The sequence below is a fragment of the Mauremys mutica genome, chromosome 2 (assembly GCF_020497125.1).
Source record: "Mauremys mutica isolate MM-2020 ecotype Southern chromosome 2, ASM2049712v1, whole genome shotgun sequence".
In the NCBI taxonomy this organism is placed as follows: Eukaryota; Metazoa; Chordata; order Testudines; family Geoemydidae; genus Mauremys; species Mauremys mutica.
Genome location: NC_059073.1, coordinates 247020015 through 247041746, shown reverse-complemented (window position 1 = coordinate 247041746; position 21732 = coordinate 247020015). Strand labels below are relative to the sequence as shown.

General features: G+C 45.3%; 2 protein-coding genes across 2 annotated transcripts; one reads left to right on the top strand and one right to left on the bottom strand.

The window, feature by feature from the left end:
- Positions 1-2577: 2577 nt before the first annotated feature.
- On the top strand, positions 2578-7088 carry DLX6 (distal-less homeobox 6). The gene is made up of 3 exons (XM_045006937.1): positions 2578-3029; positions 4152-4345; positions 6149-7088. The coding sequence occupies exons 1-3, from the start codon at positions 2657-2659 to the stop codon at positions 6398-6400; spliced, it is 819 nt and encodes a 272-aa protein (XP_044862872.1). The 5' UTR covers positions 2578-2656; the 3' UTR covers positions 6401-7088.
- An 8590-nt stretch (positions 7089-15678) lies between these two features.
- Positions 15679-19694, bottom strand: DLX5 (distal-less homeobox 5). Its single transcript, XM_045006457.1, has 3 exons — positions 19329-19694; positions 17385-17569; positions 15679-16306 (listed from the first exon to the last, which is right to left on the bottom strand). Exons 1-3 carry the CDS (start codon positions 19681-19683, stop codon positions 15980-15982), a joined length of 867 nt encoding a protein of 288 aa, XP_044862392.1. The 5' UTR covers positions 19684-19694; the 3' UTR covers positions 15679-15979.
- Positions 19695-21732: the final 2038 nt, after the last annotated feature.

Sequence of the window (21732 nt, the reverse complement as noted above, 5' to 3'; positions counted from 1 at the left end):
TTTTGTTATGCAGGCTTTTGCTGTTGCCGAAAAGCGTGGAGAAAATGGTAGTATGCGCACCTGCAGAAAAACGCCTTCCTGGTGTTAACAACAAGCTGGAGGGTATAAAGCAATAAAACTGCCAAATGTACCTGTTCCTACTGAGTACATTACCTACACCCTATGAATCAAGAGTCCCAATAGGAACAGGAGGCTGGAGCACGAATGTTATAGTCCGCTCTTTCCCTTTTCTTCCTCCCTCTCTGTTTTACTATGAGCATTTTTATCATTGTAGATTTGTAAACGCGTGGATCGGATTACCCTTTCGCATGTTAACGTGGAACTCCTGTTAAAAGAGGAGAGCAAAAGCGAGACACTTACAACTGCATTCAGAGTTACTGAACCGACTCCAGAGGCTCAAGAAGTTGAACACCGATGGGGGGAGGGGGGATAAAACATCCTGGCCACCCTAAAAAAAAGACACCCCCCAATTCCCCCAAATTGCACTATAAACGCCGAGAGATTAGGGGCTATGCACCGGGAAAAAAATAGCTTAAACCCATCGACTGCATGTACGGTGCAATATGCAAATGGTGAGATCACGTTCTACCACTTCCACCCCTTTCCTAGGGCTAATAACCGTGCTGAGAAACAAAGCAACGGTTTGTTTGTTTGTTTGTTTTTAAATCCCTCTTGATGTTTCCAAAAGCGATGCGTTTTTAAATATTCTGCAAAGGTTCGAAACAAGTCCCCTGGAAATGTCGCTCTCAGAAATAGTGTCAGGACATGTACTTCGTTTTGGATACGTTTCTGGGCTTAGTCTTGAAAGCTGTTTTGCAAATTGCAGCTGCTGGTGGTTTTCAAAGCCCGAAGATTGATCCCATTTCCCAATCTACAGAACTTTCAGCTTTCTCTAGGTTTAACCAATTGCACGTCTCCTTTCTTTTTCTACCTGGGTCCTCTTCGGTAGTGTCTGGCTCTGGAGTTCATGCTTTCTCTAGCTGGACGCGAGGAGATTTAAACAGGGGAAGCAAAAAAAGGATAGATCCGCAACAGTGCTGGTTCAAACTAAATGTCTTTCCCCAGTCCATCTTTGAAAGAGAAGTGGTAATACCACCTGGATGTTCACATATAAATCCCCTAGCAAATAATAAATGGATTAATAATAACAAGGTATGAAGTTCTTTTTATAGAAAAAAAGGAGAGAATTGAAACTAAATGCGGCAGTTAGACAACCATTTTGATAAGAGGATAATTGAGGCGACACTGGTGTATAATTAGAGGATAATTTATGCTATATCCACTTTTATTCCACCTCCCAAAATAAACCCAGTCCATAATCATTACAGGCAAATTGTTCTGAATTTTATAGCAGCAATTTGAACAAAGTACTGCAGTTAATCATGGGAGATTTTTGTGTATTCCTGATTAGACGTCTAATTGCCTCCTTCCAGAAAGTAAAAATAACTGTAAAACGACTCTATTTTTATCATTAACAATGTTGACAATAAAATAAAATCAACTGGAATTGTAATCTAAAGACAAATTTAGGAGGAAGGCACTTTTTCTTGGGTAGTTTATATTGTAATCAAGATTTGCCAAACCACTAACCGCATGTATCATTTGCATATATTTGAAAGCATTACAGTAGCTTCTGTTTTCAATAGGAAAAAATGCATTACTGTCAGATCTCCAATGATTCGCTGCTACAGTGAGCAGGCTGCTGCTCTTCCTAAAATATAGAGAATATTGTCTTGGTCAACCAGGAGCCAGTCCCAGGCGGGACGGGGGGCTGGAGCATGCACTTGGGTTCTGTTTTTCCACTTTTAAATTTCCCTTTTCACTTGGGTTGACTGCATGTTTTGAAGTACAGGAGAGGGAAAGCTAAGGTGCATTCAAACTCTGGGCTGTACAGATGGACTGAAACACCTTTAGTAGGTTAGTAGCTGTGTTACACTTGGCTGTCTGCTACATTGGCCCGACAATGCACACGACACGAGCAAAAAATGCCCCCCGTGCCAGCATGGACTCCTTTTGTCTAAGCTGCGGCTCGGAGGAAGCGAGCGGCTCGGAAGCCTGCGTTTGCAGCGCCTGGGGGCTGCTGGCTGGCGGGGAGCAGCAGTGCTCCGCGGCGGGGGACGGCGCGCGCACGCCGCCTCGCCGCGCTCTAGCCGGGATTTGGAGTTGCCGACGGTGGGCTCAACCCAAGCTCGCACAGACGCCAGTCGCAGCCTCCGGGGTGGTGACGTCAGGGGTTGACTGACCAATGGGGAGGCACTGCCCTTTGGAGACAAACCATTCGACTTGTGGCGTCTCTGCCTCAAGTCTAACAGCAGAAGCTCAACTTTACCAGCATCCACCTTCAAAAATCTCCGCTTTAAACTCCGCCAGCCAAAAAAAAAAAACAAAAAAAAACAACAACCCAATAACCAAGGGGGGGGGGGAATGGAGGGGAAGAGGAGAGAAAAAAAATCCCAGGACTAGCCCCCCCCACACCCCTCCCCTCACCCCTCCCTCCGCGAACAAGGCCCCTCTCACTACTGCTCTCCCCCCCTCCAAAAAAAAAAGCCACCTCACTAATTCCCAGTGCAGGATAATAGGCTCTAAGGTGGCTGGGGAGAGAGCGAGCGCGCGGGGGGCGAGCCGGAGAGATCCGCTCTCTCACTCCCAAACTTTGATGATGACCATGACTACGATGGCTGACGGGCTGGAAGCGCAGGACTCCTCCAAATCCGCCTTCATGGAGTTCGGGCAGCAGCAGCCGCCGCAGCAGCAGCCGCCGCCGCCGCCGCCGCCGCAGTCCCACTCCCAGCAGAGCTCGCCGGCCATGGCAGGCGCCCACTACCCGCTGCACTGCCTGCACTCGGCGGCCGGCTCGCACCCGCACCACCAGCACCACCACCACAGCGCGCCCTACCCCGCCAGCGGCAACTCCTACAACCACCGCTCGCTGGCCGCCTACCCCTACATGAGCCACTCGCAGCACAGCCCCTACCTCCAGTCCTACCACAACAGCAGCGCGGCCAGCCAGACGCGGGCGGACGATGCAGGTGAGCGAGGCCGCGTTATTACCGCGTTCGGCTCCTTCCTCCGGCCGGGCTCCGCCGCCCCCGGGGATCGGCTCCAGTGCTGGCCCCGGAGCAGCCGGGACTCGCGTCTTTGCGCAGCTCGGTGCTTTGCCTTCGCTTCGCACGGGGTGTGTGCATGGCATGCAAATGCGGGAGCTGCCTTATGCATTGCATACGGTCCCTATGTCTATGTTGACATCCAGGTCTGGGTGGCTTTCAGGAGGCGCATCTAGTTGTGGGGCTATAAAGCCCCGGGCGTCTATTTTCCAGGGCGATACCGACAGCCCTTCCTGGCTTTGCTGCGATCGCTCCATCCCGGGAGCGCTATTTGGCGGCGGGGTTGGACTGTCTAGGTGTGAGTGTGTGTGTTTGTTTGTGTTGTCCGTTAATATACTCCGAGCGCTGGCCTACTGCTCAGCTACATTTAACGTGAAACTGGCCATTTGCATTTCACCAGGCGCCCTGCTTCTGCAGCCGTCTCTTAATGGCTGGGGAGAAATGCTATACAGAGTTTGCAGTGATCCCATCCTCAGCTAAGGGAGAAAAGACAATGTTTATTGCTCCTTTGTGACACTAGGCAAGGGGATCGGCATTAGGCAAATGCCCGTTAGCACCTGAGGAGTGAAAGTTTCAAGATGAGTTTGTTGTGGGGCTTTTTTCCCCTCCCGCAGTTAGCAGATTATTTTTATGTACTGATCTGAGCACAAAAAGCATGGTTAAAGCTGCGACTGGTGATTCACTGACCACCAAACTGGCGACATGAAGTCAATTAGCCGTGCAAACACCTTGATGGCCAGGCAGCTAGCAATCCATTCATTAAACAAATGCTGTGTTTTTGCAAGTAAAACAAGCCACCCAGTACACAGGCACGGCTTCCTTATGTCCGTTGATTCGCACTGTTCGAATAAGAGGTATTGCGGTGTGATGCCTTTAAGCACTCAACCTGGTGCATACTATGGCAGTGGGACTGACACGGCAATGGGATTGTTGCATGCGGGCTGTTCCGGGGGGGAAAGAGCAACAAAATGCCCCAGTTAAACAGTCAGAGAGTGTTCTCTGCATTCTCTGCAGTGGTGACATTTCAAACGTGTTGCTTGCTTGCAGATCAGCAAAAAACAACAGTGATTGAAAACGGTGAAATCAGATTCAATGGAAAAGGAAAGAAGATACGGAAGCCTCGAACCATTTATTCGAGTTTACAACTTCAGGCTTTAAATCATCGCTTTCAGCAGACTCAGTACCTGGCACTTCCAGAGAGAGCTGAACTGGCAGCTTCCTTAGGACTTACTCAGACACAGGTAAATTATGGGAACCACAAATCACTGCAATCCTGGTCATACAATACAAGGCCAACCAAAGAGAGATCTTCACTAGAAGTACATGATAGTAGAAAAGGTAACACACATGCTACTACTATGCCAAATGTGATGTGAGTTATCTTATTACACAGTACAGAGTAAATGGCTCACTGCTGAAATAACTGACTGAATCTGCATTTTCCCCTGCCGACTAGTTATCAAATTTTACCCTTTGATGGCACAACTAGAAAAAACAAATGGATCCAAATTATTACTGCACCAACATGAAATTGTTCGGTTGTGACAAGAGCACAGAACAAAGGCAAGAAAACCTTAGGCCTGAAGCAGAGATAAAAATAAAAAGCCAGATCGTGGCAACCTATAGAGACAGAGAAAGCAAGAGCGCATTAGAAAATACCTGTAAAATCAATAGTTAATTCATCCTGGATGACTAACTCAAATGCAGTGGTTACCCTTGGGCAAAATGTACAAAACGTGATAATAGATCTGAAGATCAAAGACAACCGTGTAGAAAATTATAGCAGGTTAAGCCATAGTTAAGTGTGGTTGGTGGAGCTGTCCTAGCCTGGCTCATTTAAGCTTGAAAGACACGAGGCATTACAGACTTCACAAGCAGGGGTTAGTAGCAAATGAATAAATACTATCAATTCATTTAAAACAGTTATGTGCATTTATGACTTTAATAAATAATTTCAATATTTTATAATTGCAATTGGCAACAGCAGCTTACTTGGGCAATTTTTAAATATTGAGCGGATATAAATTTTGGAAATATGTTTGCTTATTGTACAAATGGCATTTTTTCTGACATACACAAGATGTGGGCCTGATCCTGAAAATCTACAGACAAATTAGTAGTCCCATTGAGATAATATCCTTGCATAAAGACTACCTGCAAGGGTTGCAGGATCAAGAGTTTGAATCTTTAAATTACACCCATGTACCATTTGAACGTGGAGGGCCCGATCCTGCAGACCTCATGCAGGGAAAACTCAATTTAGGGGAGTTTTACTTGACTAGAGAGGGCAAGATGCGATCCAAGGTGATTTATATCAGTTACTCTTTCTGAAAAAAGCAATTTCCATCCAAAATTGGTTTTAAAATGACGATAAAGCACTTGTTCTAGTCAGCCCCTTCCCCAAGGATATAAACAAGGACAGCCTGATGGTACAAAGTGTCTGATTCAGGTTTTACTTTTAAGATGCCCTTTGACTATTACTGTGTCTCCTAGCACGGGGTGATATGCTTCTGTCTGTTTGACCACAGTTTCTCCAAATAATCAAACGACCTCCAAAATACTGAATGAGGAATATGCCACGTGTGTGTACATGTGTATGTATATATATATATACATATATATATATATATATATATATATATATATATATATATATATATATATATATATATATATATATATATATATATATATGTCTGTGCGTCTAAGTACTTAAATGTACACACATAGGTAGGTGAGAGAGTGAGAAATTAAAACAGAATAAATTATATTGTGCACTACTGGTGGCCTGGGCAAGAAAATAACACTCAATTTTAAAAGCTACATCTCGATTCCCAGCGTCACTATTTCTCTGATTAACAACAGGTTAGTTCGAACGCTAGCGTGTTTAACCCCCTAAAAATGCCAGCTTGAGCCCACATCTCCATCCCTACCATTTGGAAACTCAGGCCCCTCTATATATCAAAAATAACTCCGGTCGGGTGCTTCCTGCTGTCAGTTAGGTGCTCCTCAGCGGCCTAATCTCTTCCGCTTTTTGCTTACAGGTGAAGATCTGGTTTCAGAACAAACGCTCCAAGTTTAAGAAGCTGCTAAAGCAGGGCAGCAATCCTCATGAGAGCGACCCTCTGCCAGGTTCCGCTGCCCTGTCCCCGCGGTCTCCAGCTCTCCCTCCAGTCTGGGACGTTTCAGCTTCTGCCAAGGGAGTCAGTATGCCTCCCAACAGCTACATGCCTGGTTATTCTCACTGGTATTCTTCTCCACATCAAGACACAATGCAGAGACCACAGATGATGTGAATTGTCCAAGAGAAATAATCTATCAAGAAGCCCTAGTCTCGATATGGCAAGCAGTCCGCTGTCTTGCCAACGGTGCCAATTTAACAGGCTCTGTGTGAACTTGTATGTGTGGCAAGGAGACAAGGTTGGGTTTTTTTGTTTTGTTTTGTTTTTTTCCTTTTAGTAACCTCAGTGATTGATCTTGAACAGAAAGAGACTTTTCCCCCCATGCTGGCGCACATAAGACACTTCTCTTTAGGATATTTTAATTTGGACTCGAAGGAACCAGCCTCGTGGCTTTGGAGTATACTGTCAAAGCAAACTTTTTACAGACTTTTTTCCCACCAGAAGAACCTGAGTATACCCAGCAACGTTTTTACTTGTTTAATGAGCTAACGATATTACATGATGAAAGGGAGGCTTTTCAAGCTCCTACATTTGTATTCACCAAAGCCAGACTGGAGGGGAGGGGGCGCGAAAGTGCTTGAAAAGGAAAATATACTGTACGATTAAAACATTACCACGAAGCAAAAACTGCATGCTTTATCAAAATGGAATGGACAGCAACCAAGAAGAAACCACTGTCTCTCCCTCAGATCTCTGCCCCCAACTCCCCCCTCCCAAAGTTCCCTGAAATCTAACAGGAAAAGGGCAAAGGAGGAACCCACCAAAACAACCATCCTATGGCTTTGAAAGGTTCAGTACTTGATTGGTGGTATTCTCACCAATTCACTAAGCTATAGAGACGTTTATATTGAGCAACCTTTCTGTATATATTGCTGAATTTTAGTTGTAAATATACTTTGTATGTTTTTGTCTTCTTTCATATATAGAGTAAAAGCCACAAAACGTCCCTGTGTCCTGTATTTCTCTATATATTATAAAGCACACCCGCGTTAGATAGCTAGCTAGATATTAACACATTTTGTGACATAGAGAGCAATATATCTAACAACAAACCCTTTAAAAGATTTTTCTTAAAAAGAATAAACCCGAGACAATATGTATGTAACTATTGCTAAGAGAATCGTGGATGTTTCTAATCGCCCGGTCATTTCTTAGCCTATGTTACTTCGGTAATTTCAATATTTGAAAAAACGTTATAGTGTCATTTAATCTGAGGTTTATCTCAAAGTAAAATTCAGCGCTTTGCATTACTTCCTACACAAGTAGGGCGGGAGGGGGAGGGGAAAAGAAAGAGGTGCCCTCCTTTGTTTTTGATTAACAAACAGACAATTAAAGCTGTGCAATATTTTGCAAAGCTTGAAAGGTACATAGGTATACAATGCACTGACCAGGGCGAATTATATCTTTATTATATTGTATAAAGCACAGAAATAATGAAAATGAAAGTCCTTTCGTCACACAAGCCCCATACTGCGAGAATTAATGGCTAGAGACCTGGGCATCCTTCAAATTATGAACCTTGAAACCACTGAGCCATTTATCAGAAGTCAATAGAGATACTCAGAGTGCTCCATATAATGACAGCTATATACAGTCGTGCAAAAGGACAGTCTCTATAATTAGACACAAAGCAAAGACTACTTACCAATATACCCGTTCCTTTTTTTTGTTGAGCAACTTCCACGCTCAGTCAGTCTTCAGAATGGTTTAAAACCGATCAGTCTTGTCATTTTCTACCATTCGTATTGTTACATTAAGAAAAATGTTTTCTTTTCTTTTTCCCCCCTTCCTACTGTGAAACTTTGGGTTCAGAGCTCCCCAGGATCAATTCTGAACAAAGCCTCCAGCTGCAGTGCCATCCAATTTGAAGCAGACATTGGGGACAATTTAAGGTTTTTATCCACAAGAAGGTTTTTTTCCATTCTCTTAAATGCAGCCATAATTAGAGTAATTTTTCATGTAGCCCGCTGATTACAGCGTTTTTACCGTCAAAGATAATTACCTGTAATTTTCTTCCACTTTTAATACTAAAAAGCCATCTTTATTTAGATTCAGGAACAGGAAAGGCGAAACAAAAGAGGAAAATTATTCTGTTATTCATACACAAATTGCAGAGACGTAGGACCTAAAATTGAAAATTAACCAAAATTATAATGCTGAAAAGAATGGAAGAGGCTTCAGAAGTACAGCTGGTAGTGGGTCTCACTGAATTATTCAGATTATGTGAGAGAGAAAGCTATCATACATTTAAACCAACAGTATTTTTTCTTTTTTAGAAAACCCAGTGCATATCTACCTAGCCTCTGTTTATGCAGGTTAATCCTAAACCAGTTGAAAGATTGCAAATGTATGTTAGATCTATTTATTTATCTATCTATCTATCTATCCACTCACACATTCTATATCCCGAGATATCAGAATCCAAAGATACAGCACTTGTCCCTTAATCGCGTGGGCTAATACTTAACCCTTTCCTAGCCACTGACTTAATCGGTGTGACTGATTCATAAATATGAGGAATCTGAGGAGCTTTACTCGTGTATTTTGGAGTACATGTTGCTGCTGTACTATAAAATACATGTGCAGGCTTTGTCAATAGCCATTGCGTTGTGGAGTACTGCATAGAAAAATGTGATAATTTTTTTCTTGTACTTTATGACTATTTCAAGGATAGACTTTTTTTTAGCAATGAACCCAATACAGACACAAGCAGGCCTTTGTAAGAGTAATACGGTGAACAAATGATAGCACAGACAGTGTCATCTAACATTATATAGCTGCCACCAAAAGAGAGTTTCATGAAACAGCGTCATCTATAGATAGAATTGGAACAAGTCTCTCGTTATTCTTTCCTTATGGCTTCCTAAAATTTTGGTTTCACGGAGCTGTTGTTCAGCAGCATGTTTGTATAATATTCGGTCAGCAGTACATTTTTCTTCTAAAACTTTGGGGTGCATTAAAGTTTGGCCTCTCAAGAAATAAAATGATGGCTCCTTTCAAAGCCCATCTCCTTCTCAGATAAAAAGGAAGAGCTTTGAATCAAGCCTTTGGCAAAGGGTAGTTTACACGTGCCTCTTTGCAGGTGAAACGGTGCTTGCCTGATCAGAAACTCTACCACCTTTGCAATAACAGTAAGCAAATTTTCTGAGGTAAATTGCAAGGTTAAAACGACAGCCTGCCTCTGAAAATGTACGGTGTATTATGACAATGGACACGAGGCACACGAGTACGAAATACATGGCAGCAGGGAAAGATCTGAATGAATATATCGTGCGCTCGTTGACTAGCAGTTCAAAAAAATGGACTCACGATTTACATTCATAGTTATTGCGGTATAGCGATCAGCTTTCTTTCAACGTATCTAAACAGAAACCAAGTCCACTCTGACAGTCTATCGAGCCGACTAGCAAACCTATCTATAGAAAGAGAATTTCCTACAGGTCTCCAGAGTGAAAACTATTGTTACAGAACGTGAGCCAACCCAAATCCTATTGACTATGCAGAAATACTAATAAAAAGGACGGAGTTCTGAATCTATGAAACAGTAGTCTAATAGGATGACAGAAATTAGAAAAGCAGCAAAAGTAACCACGAAAGTGTGAAAAGATAAAGATGAGCTGTGCGTTGAAGTATACAAAAAATAAAAACTTACCCCCAGTGAAAATCTGTTAAGCAATGATCAGGGTCTAGAAATCTATACTGAACAGAAGCAGTGTAGAATATTTTTCTGAGTCTCAGGGCAGAAGCTCTTTCTCTATATTCTTGGTTGAGTGAGCACATCCAGGTGTGAAATTGTTTGCACACCCCAGCACCTCTTATATTGCCAGCAAAATTAGCTGTTATTACTGTCACTGTTTAGTGATGGTTAGCTTGATAAAAAAAACTGCTGTAATCAAGACCTGGCGCATCTTTGCAAATTACAGATAATTGTAAACGTCCAGATTATGATAATAGCATCCTAATCCAGCCTGCAATATAATTATTACAGAGTGTTACATCTGAAACTGTCCAGTAGGGCTAATTCAGCCATTATTTAGACCCTATTTTTGCACTGCAAATGGGTTGCTGAGTCGAAAATGTACGATTGTAATTTCACGGGGCACTCAATGAGTAATGGTATAGGAAGAGAAAAATACAAAAGTGAAATGTGAACAGTAGCGATCAAATCAAACTCTGAAGGACAAAAGACTGTTTGATTCATAGGGAATAGGAAGAGCGGGAATTAAGAAAATAGCAAATCAGTGGTCTGCAGTGTTACGTGTCCAAATCTCAAATAGTGTGAGTCTGTTGTGTATTCAGGGGCTGATACTTCTGCGAGCTGCTGTCTGAGACCATTCCTTTTCTCAGCTCATCTCGTCCCAGGCAGTATTTCCCTAGGTTGTTGGGTTTTTTAAAACACCTCTGTGCTCCCTTCCATACCCCCAAAAAGCAAATATGTCAGTGGAGTGATTGCTTTCTCCCAGATGATTTAACTATCTGCACGTCGCCTTCCTAGGAACAGACGCATTTTCTTCCTAATAATAAATAATAATAATAATAATAACAATAATAGATCCAAATTGAATTTGCATCCTATCTGGCCATCGTGCAAAAAGCACACGAGTATGGAGCCCATAGGCCTAATTCCCTTTCGCGTTCACTCCGTGGAGAAGTCATCAAGAGTCCTACAGGAAATTAGCCGAGAATGCCTTAATTGTAATTAATTAAACAAAGGAGACTGACTAACACGGCTGCCTAACAGCTAGTCAGGTTTACTCATTGGGCTATTGGCTTTAGTCTCACGATGAGTTTATATTAACCCCGGATGTGAAGCAAACCAACCTGCTTCCTTTTTAATGGGCCAAATCATCGAAGTGTTTTTGTTTGCTTGCTTGGTTTTAATAACCGCTGTATTCATGTTAAGCCTTTTAAAACAAGTCAATCCAGGAGACATATGTTGGGTTAATCGCTTTAGGTTTATGGTAGTAAAGGGGATATTTTCTTGCCTACAGTGTTGGTCCCACTCAGTATTAAACCTGGAAAGTAGTTCGAACTGTTTATAGGTAAATGTCGACAGTTCCTACAGAGTCCATTGTCCTGGGCTCCTTATAGGGTGGAATTGATGACGGCGCTGTGGATTTATGACCTTTAAGGACTAACTTCATTCTTGGGAATGTTAATAATGTTACTTGCTAATTAATATTAATAATATGCGAATTGCATGCGCCTGTTCTTCATGGAAATCAATAAGAATAGCATGAAGAAAGGAAAAGGGAGGATCAAGGGATACCATAAGTCGAAAGGTTACACAATACATTATATGCTACATGGAAAGGGGACCGTAAGGATTTCCTGGAATCTGACATTTATGGCCAGATCCTCAGCTGGTGCACAGCAGCCGTGAAGTCAATGATACTACTTCGATTTACACTAGCTGAGGATTTGGTGAACTCGTACTTGAAAGGCTTCCTTATAGCTATTGCAAACGCATCGACTGAAGTCTGATGCACATAACAGGCTTTTCTGAACGGCAGAAAACAATGAAATCCTATAACGTGCAGCCCATATTTCAGGGTGCAGTTCCCTGTGCTCATGATTTAGCCTGTGGCTGGCAGTGCACACCTAAACTGAGATTCCTCACCCGAATGAAATGAAAACTCTACGGTGTCTTGAAGGTATTTTTCTTTGGTTAAAGATAGTAATGTGCGGTATTTTACGGCTTTGTATAAATCTTGCATTAGGATGTGGATCAGGCCCAATACGGTATAGTTTTGGCAGATAAAATACTGCTTATCCCCATAAATCACATGTAAACAGAGGCACCGCAGAACAAAGAACAGAAATATCTAATTGCTGTAACACAGGATCTCCCTTAAAAAAAAGAGGCTTCATGTAAATTACCCAATTTCTATCTCCACGGTTCTTGTCTGACCTATAAAACAGGTTATTACATTACTGCAGGCATCGCTCAAATGACTGAAAGCAAGGAGGTATGTGTGTGTGTGTGTGTGGAGGGGGGGGATTAATTTAACTGAAGCAATATATATATGTTCTGTAATCCACAACTGAACACCCTAAAGACTGTCAGTCGCAAAATTGCGTGGTAGAAATATTTAATAAATAACACATGTGCGAAGCACGTTTCTGATATATTCCTACATCGGTGTTGCCAGATCTGAAATGTGTAACGTCTGGAGGCCTGAATGCCTATACAAAGGAATAGTTGCAGCTCGGGATAATTTATTGGGGAGCTCTAGAGAAGTGAAAGCGAGAAAAATGCCTGCCTGAGCTGGCTGGGGTTTATGTGGTGACAGGTTGGCGTGTGTATATGTGCTTGGAAGGAAACTTGGACATTTCTCAGGGGCGAAGCACTCTCCATCCGGAGAAAGTGCCCGGGAGATATTATAGCGAGTGACCAGGAGTCAGGAGTGGACGGTTTGTCTGTAATAAGGGAGCCCGGCAGGGACACGGGATTAGGGGAGCCCAGCAGAGCGGCTCCTAGACGATTTATCTGACATTTGTTACTGTGATATCCGGAGCGATCGGGTGCCAAGGAGGACGCTGCAGGGCACAGGCGAAGCGGGGACTTTGTATGTGTCGCTGCGGCAGGGTGTGTGCACTTTCCGGGGGCGAGCATGGTGTGTGTGTGTGTGTGTGTGCTTGTGTGTGTGTGTGAGGCCCTGCGGCTCAGCCCTGGAGCCGCTCGGCACCCACAGGAATGCGGCTCCTCGCGGCTCCCCGGATTGCCCCAACTCCACATGGCCGCCAGGAAAAAAAAAGGCAGCAACCCGCCCAGTACAAACTGAACGTCAGACAAAGGCCAGTTCATCTGATCTCTTCCCAAGACAAGAATGGAATGGCACCAAGGAGAGAGCTGCAGAGAGCCCAGAGCTGGACGGGGGCCGGCTGTTCTGATGGAGAGGGGCACACTGGGATGGGGGAGAAGTGTCCTAAAATCTACCCCATCCCAGGCAGGTCCAAGCCGCGTTAGTTAGATAGAGATGTGCTCGCATCTGATCTGCTGATGGCTTTCACACAGCAACTCCAGCAATGGTGTGTACATAGCTACCTATTGCAGTGATGGGCATATACACTAATATACACTGGCCTCTCTCCAAACCTAGTCGTCTTTACATACCTGGCCTCAGAGCTCCGGGGTATTAAACCATCGCAGATCTGCCCAGAGCCACGGGCAGTGTATTTGTGGGGGGAGGATATTCGGGGCGGGGGACGACATCATCAGAAGCAATTAAATCCTGGAGTGGGATTGACGTTGAATCCAAACATCTACGTGCAGAGCTGGTTGTTTTTGCCCAGAACCTGGGAGCCGTTGCTTTTAATAACAGGCTAAACAAACGCGGGCCCAAAGCTTCAAGGTCAAGGTTGAGCATAAAATGCCCACCTCTTTCTTCCTCTCCTCCGCTCACCAAAGTGGCTGGGATCAAACATCCGAAAGAAAGAAAGAAAGAAAGAAAGAAAGAAGAGAAGAGAACGGGGAAACGCTAGAAAATATATTTCCACTTTTGATGTCCTAACCTTGAAAACAAAAGGACAGAGAATCCCAAAAAGGGGGAGGTCTATAGCAGGTTCAAAAGCTGTTTTGAAAATAACGCTTGCCTAGAGCAGCGCCAGGACAAGCAGGGAACAAGAAAGAAAGTACACGCTTGTCTGTTAATGAAGAGGAAGTTAGCAGGAGATAAAAGTTGAGCTTTTTCAGCAGCTTCAGAATTCCCTAAAACCTTACAATCAGCAGGCAATACTCAACAAGCAACCGCGGCGCACAGGAACAATACGTAAAATGGAGCAGGCTGCCCCGTAAGCAGCGAGTTAAAAAAAATGAATGAAAGAAAGAAAAAGAGCAAATGTTTACAGATAACCCCCCTCCCCAACTAAGGAACACTTATGAAGTCATTGCATGCTGCATGTCTGCACAACCCTCCCTCCTACACACACACACACACACATACACCCCTTCCCAACGTCCAAGAAGAAGTTCTACCGAACAGACTAATCCATTGTACTAAAAGTCAATGGCTCCCCCCTCCCCTTGCCCCAACCTGCTACAAGACAGCGAGCCTTGGCTTCTTTCTTTGGAGAAAAAAAAGAGGCGGTCAAGAATTGGGGGAGAAAAGAAGGAAGGGGCCGGGGAAGAAGGGACGAGAGACAGGTAACTGTGCCCGAGGGTACAAAGCGTGTCTTTTCAGGTCCTGTCTCCGAGCTCTGGAACAGCTCTCACTGAACTCCTCAGCTGACAGGATGCCATTTTTTTATGTTCTAATCCAGGAAGAAAGGAAAAGAAAAAGCCTTTGTCACATTGATCGCTGCCGTTTTCCCGCATTGCAATCAATTTCTCACACATTTTCTTATTTCTAGCCCAGGTTTTCATAGCGATCGCTCAGTTCTGCCCCAGAGCTGGCCAACTCCGCTAAAGGCCCATGAGAGGAATGACCCTACAAAGACCTGGGAACGCAGCTGTTCTGTTTGCACAGGGGACGCCTGCCTGTCCGGGGTTTTATTTTAAGGGGTGGGGAGAGATTCTTCCAAGTGAAAATAAATAGTAATAAAGGGTGTTGAGATCGTTTTATTCTGCATAAGAGGAGGCCGACAGCACAGCACACATTTTGAAGTCACGTCCCGCTCACACAATACAATCACAAATGCCCCCGACTGGAATCAGTCCCGTGTATTGTGGGAAAGCCATTTCTCCTGCCCCATTATCAGATCTCCAGCCTCTTATCTGAAAATTGTCCCCGTTAATTGCAGTAAGACTTTAAATATGAAGAAGATAACGATCGCTCGGAGGTCTGGGCTTTTCCATGAACACAGTTAAAAAGGTTCCTCCAATATCCCTTATTCAGAGGGTACCGCTGGCCTCTACCCGACACGAGCTTTTCAATAGGCACAAGAAGAGTTTTGCCCTCGTTTTATCCTTTTCTCGTGTTTAGAAGCCTCCTTTGAAGGAAATGTAATTTGTATAATTACCCTAGCGACTGATGAGTGCGGAGCTCTCAGGGCTAATTGCTCTCAGCCAAGGATTCAGAGGGGCTTTACTGAGAGATTTCTCTTTCCCAGTGTTAGAATCTGTACGGTTCTTTTAATTGCAAATAATGTTGGGTAAAGTGTAAATTGTCTTTGAAAAGCCCATTCTCCAGATGAAAGCTGCCCTAGCGGGCAGCTCTAGATTTACAAGGGGGACCTACAGGGCCAGATCCTGTAAACCTTTACAGTCCCTAGTGCTTCCAATGAGACTGCGCCTCTGAGCAAGGAGTCTCTATCTGCACCAGGTTCGGGCCCTAAACAAATCTATCTCGCCAACAAACAAGACAAGCAAACGAATCTGTTCTTTTTTTCTCTTTGCGATGGAAAAAGGGGTATTTTGGAAACGTCTCTCATGGTCGAAATAATTTTATTTATTCAGAATATACAGTTTAATCCCTCTATCTACACTTATTTACAGGGTTAAAATAACATTGAAAAAAAAGTCTCTGGAAAAGTTGAGGTCATAGATTTCAAGGCACCATTGATAGTGTCCACAGCTGAGCAAAAAATGTCCGTCTGTAAAAAAGGGTCTCCTTTGAAATGCAATAAGTTACATGCACAAGCGTTACACATTTAATTTTTTTTGTTTTGCTTCCCTTTAAAACTCCCCCACAGGCATTCCTTTCGTTATGATTCCTTAACAGTAAAACACAGGAGTCCAGGGGAAAAAATAGTCTAATAAATTGTCCCAGAGGCCAGCGCTAACGGATGCTGTAGGGAGCCGTGGGGCTGGAGGTGGGAATTGAGGGAGTTAGCACTGGAATACCAGGAAGTGGAGTTTTCTAAGTAGCTGGATGCAGGGGATGGGTTGGAGTTTGGAGCATGAGGATGAGGATGATGGCTGAGGGATCTGGAAGAGCCCTGAGGTTCCCAAACCGCAGGTGACTGTGGAGAGTTGCAAGCCATGGGGTCGCTGGAGCTGGGACTGTGCTCCGGAGGCATTTCCCCGCTTTTCATAATCTTCTTGATCTTGGATCTTTTATTCTGAAACCAAATTTTCACCTGAGAGGAGGGGAAATCAAGATGATTAATACCAGCGTAATGTGAAACGATCTGAGGCAACAGGCTCAGGGTCTGACTTCAGTCAGGGAGGGGAGAGAAGCGAGTTAAATCTTTCCCGACACCAGCACGTCAGTTACCCAGCGCAATCTACTATCCAGTGTGGAATTTACAATGATCGCGTCGGGCCCGATCCAGTCTGTAGGCTGGAGGAATGCAAGCCCGGGTCCCGTGGGTAGGTATTCTGCCCTGGCGCTCCCCCCTCCCTTGTCCGCGGCCGGCAGTGCCTTGCTGCAATTACCTTGCGAAAGCCACCGCCGTCCTTTTCTGAAGTATTTTGTTTATGGGAGGGTAATAGAAGCCCATAAAAACATTTCAAAGGAAGCCGGGGGGAGGGGGAGTGAAGGCAAGCGAGAGAAACGCGTCTGATTCAGATTCGTCTATTCCGGTCTCTGCGCTCTCTGCAAACTGAGCAGGCTCAGCCCTCTGCACTAGGATTATTTTTGTTCCAGTGCCTTTCCGGCGATAGAGTGTAAACACAAACAACAACCACGCCAGTCTCGCCCTAGAGAAGCAGGCCGGGTGGGTGGGTGGCCAGCACATCTACCTATCGCTTTCTGTGCCACGAATTCAACCCGGAAGGTAACAGTGACAGGTTATGTTTGTAATGGACAACGTCGGCGTTAGGGATACGTGCCCATGGAGTTGTTCTCTGCATATGGATCTGAAAGCCTTCAAGCAGACTATGAAAGTGCGAGAGACATCATCACATCCGCCCCCCCCCCCCGCTCCTCTTTTTGCACAATCCCCGGCTTCCAAAGCTCCTGCGCGTGAACGCCAGCGAGCGCCCAAGCCTTTGAATATAGAGCTGTATGTAATACAAAAACCAGGAATCAACAACGAAACGAAACCCACCCCGCCCATCTAAAGAACAGTAGGCCTCTCTCGCGTGTCTTAATTAATAGGATCCGGCTACTGTTTATATCCCTCACCAGTGGCATCGGCTCTCCTCTCTGGTGGGTGAGAAAGACCGTATTAATACCGACAAGGAAAACGCAGTAGGTCTCAAGGCTGCATTTACCTGTGTCTGTGTCAGTCCCAAAGAAGCAGCCAGTTCAGCTCTTTCTGGCAGGGCTAGGTACTGAGTTTTCTGAAACCTCCTCTGTAACGCAGCCAGCTGGAAGCTAGAATAAATAGTCCTGGGTTTGCGAACTTTCTTTGGTTTGCCATTCACCATTCGCACCTCGGGCTCCGCCACCTCTTTCTCTAAACAATCCAAAATAGACCAGGTTAGAGTTTCCCGGAAAAATCAAGTCCCCAGTGGAGAAAAAGAGCAGACAAAGATCCAGCCCATTGGCCCAGCCACTGCAGCCGCCAACTCTACAAACACAACCCGCGCGGGGTGAGGGCTATTTAAAAACACTGGTGGACTAGAGGCGAAGGAATGAACAGGGGCTGGCAGGGGTAAATGGAGTAATCTCCCACCATCCTGGTGGGGCACCTAACCAGTTTCCGTTCCCTCTTTGTGAAATATATTGGGGGAGAGCTCTGGGGGATTGCAGATCAGTCCTACAAGCCGGTCATGGTTTTTAAACCTCTGAAGTTTCATTGTGAAGGAGCCCAGCGATGGGGGTGTGCACTGGGCAGCATATATCATCCCTCCATTCCCCCCTCGGGCGAGTTGCAGTCTCTGAATTGCAGGCTGCAATGTCTCGAATTCCAACCCGCAGAGCCCAGACGGCCAGGCTGGGAAGACGCGATACTGAGGTCTACACAGTTCAAAGGCCCACAAGAAAACTGGCCTCCTTCAGCTCAACAGAAAGTGGCCGGCTCCGGCTCAGACAGAGGGCCGATTATAGTTATAATCATCTCGCTGCTGATCTGCAAAGGGCGTGCAGATGCGTCTGGTTTCTTTTACAAATAGCCTTAATACGCCAGTGGCCTTTACTTTCCCTTTGATTTGATGAGCAAGAGCAAACGACAGGGGAAAAAAAGTGAAAGCAAATATCTATGTATATAAATGACGTAAGAGGTTGGCGGGAGAGAATTGCAGATGCTGCAATCCATTGGGACTGCTACTGGAAAAGTCTGGTTTGCGATCCAATCTGTTTCACAAAGGGGTGGGGGCAGGGGAAAGATAAGGTACCCCAGTATATCCGTCTGCTCCCGAGTGTGCATCTTGAACTGTGTAAGAAGAACCCCAGAGAAGCAGATTCGCGCGCGAGCGTGTGGTTTTAATTCCGCACACTGACGGGATGCTAAACACAAGCAGAATTAAACATGCGCCGCCGGGACCAGATCACATCGGACCAGAAACCTTTCCAAAAGCTAGATCTCTCCCCTCCACACCCGAGCTGCCCTCCCCCAGCCATTGACCAAGCCGTGAGCACCACAATTTCCTCACGACATTCATCTCCAAGCAGGCTCCAATCGGCTAAAGCAAAACATTGCAACTGCACAAGCAGTCGGACATTTCAATGTTTTCGAGGTAGAATTCCGGCCAGATCCGCACCCTTCCCTTCCCAGGGATTTCCCCAGCCGCGGGGGCCGGGGAAGGGGTGGGAGAAGCAAACTTCAGAGTTTCGTTTTGCACAGTTCAAATAAGCCGGAGTTTGAGACACAAACTCCTGACATTCTTTCTCTTTCTGTACGTAGATTTCTCTGGAGGCAGCCCCAGAGGCCCTGGGCAATTTACAGGCATTTGCTTTGCTAATGGATGGCTGCTTCTGAGAGGAGTTTTAAGATTATGCAGATTAATTCGGTGGCTTTATTCCCACCCCATTTAAGGATCGCTAGCTGCGCAGGATACATATTTAAAACGCCACGAAGCCAGGCACCCAGAACTGTCCGAGGAAGGATCCATCCCAGCAACCCTCTCGGGGAATCATTCTGCCCTGATGTTTTGGCTTCCCAGCAGCCACTACTCCCACAAACTGTTCCCCATCGCCTCAATTTCCTCCCCCTCCGCACCAGCAAGATGTCCCCCATTAATCCAGCCCAGCCCAGCCCACCCCCCAGATCTCACCTGGCTGGTTTGAAGAGCTCTGTACCCGGTTGTAAGCCCCGCTGTATTGGTGGTAAGGACTCGCGTAGCTGTAGTCTGCATAGGCTTTGGCAGGATAGTTCCCAGCAGGTCCATTCATGCCGTGGTACTGGTACTGGTAGGGATTGAGCGCTTTGCCGTAGGAAGCCGAGGTAGGCGAGCAATAGCCATGCGGGGCTCCCCCCGTTGGACTATAATAGTCGGAATCCGTAGCCGAGGACTCGGGTAAAGTTGGAGATTCCTGAGACGGATGGTGCATGGCTGCAGACGTCTGGAAAGGAGCCTGTAAATCGATGGATCTGATATTGGGGACCCTTCTGTCAAATACTCCTGTCATAGCTTGGAGACGGCTGCTTGCTGGGGCTGCTCAGGGCTAAGCAGACATGTCTGGGGGAGGAGGCTGGGAGTCTTTGAGTCTCTGTGTCTGTCTCTGTCTCTGGCAGACTGCAGGCTAGGGCGCAGCATAGGCTTGGTTAAATCCTTAATTGCGCTCTTACGCACAGCAGGGTGGATCGGGTTCCATTGGCCAGAGCAATCAGGAGCAGCGACACCCTAACTCGTCCAACTAGTTTTGCACAACAAAGCTTTGCTAGCGGGGGGGGGGGGGGGAAGTCCATTTCGAGCTCTTTTAAAGTGAATACCAACAGCAATGCACAAGGCATAACATCGGGATCAGGAGAGTCTCTGCTCCCCAGTGAGCTGCAGAGAGAGGTGCAAATATTATAGACACCACGCTCGGTGAAAGATCGTCACCACTACTGCTCAATACACACCCGGAGCTAAATTCATCCCTGGTGCAAATCCACGCACTGCCGTGGACTCAGACCAGGGATACATTTGGCCCAATATCGCCGTATTGTAGATTGCTGCGAGATCAATAACGAAGGGAAGTCCAGAGAAGGGGGATTACATTGGAGTTCAATGTGGTGGCTTCTTCGGTATTTGTAACTAACGTAGCGGACATTTCTGATTTAAATTCTGAATTCTGATTTGGTGGGAAACAAATCAGTAACTTTCTCATCCAGGGGGGCTCTTCTCCCCGCCTCCCCCTTAGAGGCATGCTGCAGAACCTCTGTTAAATACAATGAATCACATTTAAAATAGATCTAGTTCAATCACTGCATGCAATAAAGACCTCTTCCCGGGGTATCAGTTTTCCAGCCGAACTCCCTACTGATATCAACAAGGGTCTGCAGGAGAATTGAGCACGGGATAGGGTCTCGTAAGTTTCTCTGGTACATGGTTGTAAAGGTCCCATCGCTGCTCACCATTGTACTAACACAGCCCCACGCGGCTGCCAGGCGCCTTTCACACTGGACGCCAGAACCGAATCTCAACGGGCCTGATCCTTCTCGCCTTCCTCAAGCCCCGTGGCTCGATAATGCTATTGCTCCACACGACAGTATGTACAAATAGCTCTGGACGCTTAAAACTGTCTCGTTGCAAATGACCCCACTGTTGCTGTGGCCAGAGAGAGAAGCTGGGGAAACTGCTTAGCGAGCCACAGCAAATCGATGGCACCTAAAGAAAGGACAGAGTGACACGTAGAAATGGGAGACAGCGTGCTGTGCTTCTGAACGAAGGGTCTGTGCCAAGAATTATTTCCGGGGCTACTTCCAAAAAAAAAAAAAAAAGAAAAAAAGAAAAAAAAAAGGCCGATGGGAAGATGTTTTGTAGCTAAATCACCTACGATTCAGGTTTTATGAGATCCCCTCTCCATCCCAGAACTCACTCATCCTAAATTCTAGGTACTAAGATACATATAAAATGTCCTTTCCAGTCTGCTTGGGCTTTTTAAATTTGGTATAAAATATTTTCCCCCTTAGAACATAACAATCCCACTGCCCCCAAAGACTGGTTTAATGAGGTCTGCTTTCAAGAGCCATTCTTTTAGTTGCAGCAAAACCATACACCACCCCCTAACACTGGTCTCTCTATGATTATCAAAATATAGTCTCAAGTAAATATAGCACTAGATCCACACCGCAGAGAAGTTAAATAAAAGCACACATACAACCCCCCCCCAAGCAGCCCCAGGTCCCCTTAAAACAGAAATAGATCTGTGAGCGCCCGTCTCAAGGTATTTTACAATAGCACTGCAAAAATGTCTCAGATTTTACTAGACATTAGGGAAAACAAATAAAAGGCTGTTTTCAGTGATCTGGGGACTTGTAGATTTTTTCTGAAGCTGTTTACTCTCCAGATTTAGACTGTTTGCTCTCTGAAGATCTCCTAGCCAGCTGGGTAACACTTGTAGCACAACCATGTATGTTGTACTTGAACTCATTGTTTGCTTTGGAAATGTCCGCAGCTCATATAAAATCACATTAAACAAATCCCTAACCATTTAATTATATGAATCACTTACTCAAATCAATTGCAAATA